The 7,341-nt window shown below is 39.1% G+C and overlaps 1 protein-coding gene across 1 annotated transcript; it reads right to left on the minus strand.

The window, feature by feature from the left end:
• Nucleotides 1-269: 269 nt before the first annotated feature.
• On the minus strand, nt 270-1,249 carry LOC143109569 (galanin receptor 2a). The gene has a single exon (XM_076272341.1). The coding sequence runs from the start codon at nt 1,131-1,133 to the stop codon at nt 270-272; it is 864 nt and encodes a 287-aa protein (XP_076128456.1). The 5' UTR covers nt 1,134-1,249.
• Nucleotides 1,250-7,341: the final 6,092 nt, after the last annotated feature.

A 7,341-nucleotide genomic window follows, 5' to 3' on the forward strand; every position in this document is an offset into this window, starting at 1 on the left:
TATGCATTAATATGCAGATAATATATGTTACACTGAATGGAATGGAAACTTTTTAAAAAAAATCTGTTTCCTCTCCTGACAAGCTCAAAGCTTGAATTCAAACATAGCTGGTAGTAGCACCTCAGACTACTAGCAGTGGAATTTGGATTTTTTTACCAAATAAAATGTTATGCCATACCCAGACTGTCCGACTTACCGCATATATAGATTGCAGATATTGATTACACAGTCATCGGATTTTAAAATAGTCATACCCATCATAGCATCCTTTAAGAGAAGCTGTCAATCACACTGGTAACCTGAGGATGGACCCTTTTCCTGTTACAGTGGAACAGACAGACTGCCCTCCCATGGCGGTAGCGCTTCGAGAGCAGCACATACAACACCGGGTTGACACACGGGTGCAGATACTGCAGCACCGTGCAGGTGAAGTAGAACATCTCCCAAGATTGTCCGTGACGGTACAGGCCCAGATAAAGACACAGCTCCAGTATGTAGCCTGGTAACCAGCACACGGTGAATGTCCCAGCGGCCAGGAAAACCATGAGGGAAGCCCGCCGAGTGTTGCGAGCACTGGCCACCGACATCACAGGGCTCTTGTGTAAAAACAGCGTGAGACGGACATAATTAACTGCAATGACTAGCATTGGCACAAAGTAGTAGAGGACAAACTGGCTTAGCACCACCTGGTAATGATGCTCATGGATGGTGGGTAAGCAAATGCTGACATTGTTCATACTTGGGCCGAGGTTTTCCTTGGTGGCGAAGATCCGCAGTGGTAGGCTGATGAAGAAGCTGAGAGCCCACACCAGAACAAACATCAGGACCACCAAGTCCATGGTGAGGGGCTGGTAAGGGTTAGTGATGATCATGGCTCTGGCCACTGACACCGCACACAGAGAGTATGTGCTGGCCGCTAGCAGGAAGGCCAGCAGGAACTGATAGACCTGGCAGGAGGTGTCCCCCAGGGGCCAGGAGAAACTGACCGCTGAGTGCAGAGTGAAGGGAATGAGTAGCAGGGTGAAGAAGTCAGCAAGGGCCATGCTGAGCAGCAGGATGTCCAGACGATTTTTTCTCAGCGTGTTGTACTTGGCAAAGAGGGAGAAAACCAGCAGGTTGGCAAAGAAACCCATTCCTAATATCACTCCACAGGTGCAGGCAAAGATCACGGCATATGTGTTGTATGCCTGATGTCAGCAGCAGACGTAATAAAGCAAAAACATGAAAGAACAAGTAAGACTTTAAATTGATTAGTATAAAACATTAGCAATAACATTAAGTAGACATACATTCAAATGTAAAAAAATAAAATCATTTTAATTAATTAATTAATTATATTTCCTGTAGAAATTTCTGTTTCGTAATTTCCTGTTAAGGCTAAAATACAAACATCTACTCACCGCCATTTTATGGTATTATGTCCTTATGTTACCCAAACTATATATTTGTAGGCCATTGGTGAAGTCAAATAATACTCTCTTGGCATTAAAAATACGGTAAAACTGAAAATTGTAACAAAGTTTTCCAGGATCCTCTCTGATTTAGATTCTCTACCTCTAATAGCTTGACATCAGTGGGATGGCAAACACACACACCAGTTGGATCTCAATTCATTCTGGTTGACTGAACTTCATTTAAAGTGAAAGAGAGCCTTTTCCACTGCAAATGTTTGGCTTCATCAGCGACCAATAATGATTGCCTAAAACTGATTCCTGTATATTTTGTTACATTGGATATTCAGTGATTTACCCATGATATTGGCATTCATTTGTATCAGTATGTCATTTTATAATTACATGGACTGTAAAGTAGTTGATGTGTACATTGCTAATATTCTGCTACTATTTTGAGACCATCACTTAAATGTATCATATAATATAAGAACAGTCCAATATAGTGTGGAAAAGTCACATTTTGATATGTTTGCTTACTACATTCAAATAGAATTGTACTAGTTGGGTCTTGTTTTTGACTTATTTCAGTATTTCTTTGGTCTTAATGCTCGTGCAATCACACTTTAACCATTCTCACTAAACTATTCGCTACTATTCTTATGTAAGTTTTCCAGGTTTGTTCCTGACTCATTGGCTTTACTCTGACAATCATATTTGTTGTTAGCTGGTGCATAAACTGAGGTTCTTATCAGCAGTGTTTATGATTCTGCTGTCTCTAATGGCTCATAAAGATGCTCTCAGAATAGGAAGCGAACACATCACATTGATCTGTTTACTTTGGCTCCATTAAGTCCAGACTATTCTGGCAAAGTACAGCACCAGCTTCATTAAAACACATCACAGATTAAGTAGTGAGCATGAAGGCTATAAACAAGTTGTTATGCTTTCCTAAACAAATAATGATTTGTCAGTAATAGTCATAGTCATCTTTCCTCTGTAACACACTATTGTTTTCCTTCCACCTTCCTTTTGACTGATGCTGATGATTGCTAACAGATGACTGACATTGGTTAGGACGACTGTACTTGTCTTCAAACAGAGATTTAAAGTCATGTAGTGATATGATTTTATGTATGTTGGTGCAATAACACAAAATAATATACTTTGTCAGTGCAAGGGTGTTACATTTCTTACCAGTAGGGACAATATTAGCATCATACTGACCTAACAAAACATGTTTGTTGACCAGACAGTTGGAGAAAAATAAGTCAAGACTACAGTAAATTAGTAATACATCAGAAATTCACAAAAAGTAATAGACCATGATCAGGATCATGCTTATCCACAAAAAGGAAAAAAATAAATAAGTCAGCAGTAAACAAATACATTCATAAAATAAATATTTTCTCAAAATAAATTAAAGTTGCTCTCATCATTTTCAATGACAAAAAAGTGAAATCCAACAATGTACTAATAATGAATGGTGTGATATCAACAATTAATACTGTGCAATAATTGTACTGTAAGCACATTGGATGTTTTCTTTACACATTCTAAAGTGTTATTTAAAACCACTTGGTTTATGTGATTAGTCACTGTGTATACAAAAGAGATTTTCTATGTGTACTTTAACAAAATATGCTTAATTGTTGGTTAATCATCTGAACTAATATTGATTACACACGTCCACACTGACAAACCTTTGTTACAGGTAGATAACTAACATGGCACGCAATGCACCAAGGCCATTGGCGCATGAATAAAAGCTAACATAATTACCAGGCAAAATAATTTTACTCATTTAATACTATGCACACAAACACACACACACACACACGGGTGGGTCACTGCAAGGCTTGGGTGTGTCCGTGCACAAATGAGGAAGTTCTCTGTAAATAAAACCCTTCAAAGCCACACCATTTCTGTGAAACTCCCTCTGGATGTTACCTCTACTACTACTACTACCACTAATTTGCCATTTATGCTTGATTGCGCCCTGCGCTTTGTCAATAAATTAGCAAATATTAGTTTGTGGTCTGTTTCAAATTAAAGCCCATAATGTCAAACATGGCTTGGATTGTCTTTCATCAGTTTTCTCACTGGTGTTGACGTCACTGTATCTCTACAGAATGTGTGGTATGCCTCTTCTTTCCTTTCGGAATCCATTTACCAAACCACGTCCTCCTCTGGCCTGCCACCTTCAGTGACTGGCCTCTGAACCGGACAGCTTTCTCAGTCTCCTGCGGTAGGCTGAAGTGGGCTCCAATGCCCTTCATATGAAACGCTAGTGGATGAGTCTTTGACACGCTTGCTGATTTGGGGCGTTGGCTTGTCCTGCTGGTCCCATGGCGGCCGGGTAGTCCTGATCTTATGTCCTGGAACACAGCGGTGTGGACCTGCTGCAGGAGATCCTGCACCAACAGGCTGCGCTTAAAGTCCTGCAGTGCCCGACTTTTGTCATGCATCAACTGGACATCGGTCACTGACCTCTTTCTGTCAAAATCAAATGAGTGTTAGTTTCACTAGTAAACTTTATATTACGGTGCCTTTTGTACATTTTATATCACAGTGCCTTTGTTTCATTGTAATAATACCCATCACGCACAGTGAGACACTTATTTCCAAAGTGTAATGCAACATTAACATTTAGATGCACCTTAATTCTCTCTCTACCCACAATTCTAACCCTAACTCCAGTATGTATTTGTACAGAGTTATTGTTCAATGTTTTACTCATGATGCCTGTTACACTGTACTACATTGTACTTAATTGTGTGATTATAATCTTAGAAGACAAACAGTAATGTCAACTGTGACCTAGATGACACTCCAGAGTATCTCACCACCCTTTTGATTAGCAACACAATGATAGGTGCTTGCACTATCATGTGTGATCAGTAGATGGCAGCATAAACTGACACAGGAATTATAGGCCTAGTCTAGTCTGCCCTTTTTTTGGGGATGTCTTGAACCAAAGCACAAAACTACATAGTACTTTGACTAGATGCCTACAGTACCTTATGTTCATCACCATATCCAAATGAATTTGAAGATGATACCGAAGTAGTTGTTTATATAAACCTACCTCAAAAAGTAGCACATTGTTGCATAGTGTCTTTAAACTTAGATATTTTATCAGGTAAATATTTTTTTATGTTAAACATTTTAAATGTGTTATGTAAAGATGTTTAATTTCTCACTGGGCGATCAATCCAGATTATGCCCATGTTAGGTATGGTACATGGCCTCTGTATTAGTCTGTTAGTAATTAGATTAGTTTAGGCGGAATGGTAGGTCATGCAACAGAAGTCAAAAGTAGTTCAGTATAAACTCATGATCTGAAAGATTAGTTATAGGCTACTATGCTGTAAGAAAACAGCCATACAAAATTGGACCTGTAGTTCTCATTCTGTTTTTGCACTTTCAACCCTTCCACACCACCCCTCCCTCCCAAGGGGCATGGACCACACTTGGGAACCACTGCTTTGAGCAATATTAGTGTAGAGTTGCATTGATTTATCAACAGAGAGTACATGTGAGAGTAAGGATATCCTGAATACAAGGAAATGTCCGCTTAAACATGCACCTCAAGATGACAACTATTCAATTTTTGGAGGAATTGATATTTCAATTACTCTCTCATCCTTATTAGGTTTTGTGCTGGTATATAATCTAAATAATTATTGTGTTGACATTTTTACACGTTATGTATGGATTCTCCTTCAGTAATACACAAGATAATGAAATGGATTCCAGAACACCTGTTTACAGACATACACTTACACTCTGTCGCTAAGTCCAGTGATTGCCCCCCCATGAAGATGTAGAGGAAAGCACAGAAGAAATACAGCAAAACTCCACTGCCTCAACATCCTACATCCTGTAACATTCAAAGAGTATTTTGGAAAGACAGATATCAATTATATGTAAAAACATCTGTATTACTAACAGCTGAACCCAAGAATCTGAAAAGACTTACTGCACATGACAATCCCAAAAAGTGTTCTCCAAAAATCAGTAATGAATTATTAGAGAATATATTTGGCTGATTTTCAAATCTGTTGGTATTTTGAAGCTTCTATTTTGAAGATTTTACTGAAATAAAGTATCAATGTTTCCTAACATTAAAGTTCTATTAAAGAACATTCCTCAGCTTGGAAAAAAAATCCCAGACATATCCAAGAAAGGTTCATCCTCATGCAGTACAGTAAGACAGTACCGGCTGAAATGAAGGTATTCAGTAATATTTAGCTGAGGTGCATCCACTTTGCGTCTGCTGCTGTCCCCCGTACCGCTGAGTAAAGGTCTCACTTGGCTGGCTGAAGCTGCTATGAACTACAGAGGTGAGAGTGTAGCAGCACGCTGCCCAACCTGTGTGTGGTGAGGGTGTGAATGAGCGAGAGAAACAGAGAGGGCTGGGTGGGTGTCTCTGTGTGTGTGTGTGTGTGTGTGTGATGTTTTACAATCAAGAGACCAAAATATGATCTGAGTCATGCAATGAAGATACTGAACATTGCTATAAAGAAAGCCAATGAACAGCAGTCTCACATAAAATAAATCAACTGGAAACAGATGGTAATTGATTATGACAGACAAGAACACACAATGAAATTAAGTAAACCTGCTATTTGTGGTTCTGAGCTCAACATCTGTGTGTGTGTGTGTACCTGCTTAACATTTTCAGACAAGGTAAAAAAGTTACATCAACTGATAGATCCAGATTCTTGAATTTATTTTCACTTCTTTGACAATACAAGATAGGCACAAGGCTCTACTGTCACCTGACTGCTCTTGACATGAATAGGCTTTGCTGTGGTGCACTGATGTGCTCTACCTATCTTGGAGACAGAACTAGAAGGCTCAATCTTGAGATTCCTAGTGGATCTTTAAAAACAGCGAAATGTGTTTTACATACTGTTTTTGCATGTGGCTGTTTTCTGATACATACCTTTCACCCGGTGTGTCAAGAGTAAAGGCCCATCAGCCTGTTCCACAGGTGTAAACGGTCACTGGGATCTCTTCTATCTCACCACCACACCCACCATACCTCAAAAGCAAACAGCTCATGGCTCACCGCTCTCCCCAGAGTACACATCCATAACCTCAGCAAACTTAAACAAATCGAGTGGTATTCGCCTTTTTTTTTAACTTAACCAGATTGCCACATGATGGTCAAGGTGGTCTCTTTAAAACTTAGTACTTGGAAAATGCAGGTTGTAAGGCACAAACATGCTTAATCCATGGGTGGTTAGAGAATCTTATGGTAACACGACATCAACATAACATAATTTTATCATTTCACTTTTTTGAAAAAAGATATTAAATGCAATACAGTAAGAATCTAGGAAAAGTACACCATGGGAGCTCAGCTATTAGGGTGCTGCTGACTCATATTTGGTCCCATTTGATAGGCCTTATTATCACTCGGAGACAAGAAATAATCTTTTATGATGTACTGGTTGGGTGGCTATTAGTTCTGTATATCGGGACACCTATGAAGTAGATCTGGTAAAAAAGTTTAATCACATTCCATATCAATGCTATTTTGAATAGTAGCTATAACAACCATAGTAAATGACGGTTGAATTAGGAAGCAGGCTTCGCAACAGTGGAATTAGCTGTAAACAAGCTAACTACCCACCGTTATCATTGTCAGGGCCAAAGAAAGTAGTACAACAAACTGAACAAGTCGGCTCCTTTTTAAACTGAACCGCTTGTTTCCTTAAACTGGATGATGCTGAAGTTGTGATAGATTGGTCTGATTTAGTCTTCAGACAATTGAGTATCTACATAACAAGGAAATTACTGCATTTGGTTTCTGATAACATCACCAAGAGTGACAAGAGGGTTCCTAGAACTGATCCTTGAGGTACACCAGTAATAAGTGTGTGACCTTGACCATCCTGTGGAGACATATTCTGTTTTCTGATAAATGTAACTGAAAACA

Source organism: Alosa pseudoharengus, unplaced genomic scaffold (genome assembly GCF_046254945.1).
Source record: "Alosa pseudoharengus isolate Yale_2024_CS ecotype anadromous, Long Island Sound unplaced genomic scaffold, YU_APseudo_1.1 YU_APseudo_1.1_scf_10, whole genome shotgun sequence".
Classification (NCBI taxonomy): domain Eukaryota; kingdom Metazoa; phylum Chordata; class Actinopteri; order Clupeiformes; family Clupeidae; genus Alosa; species Alosa pseudoharengus.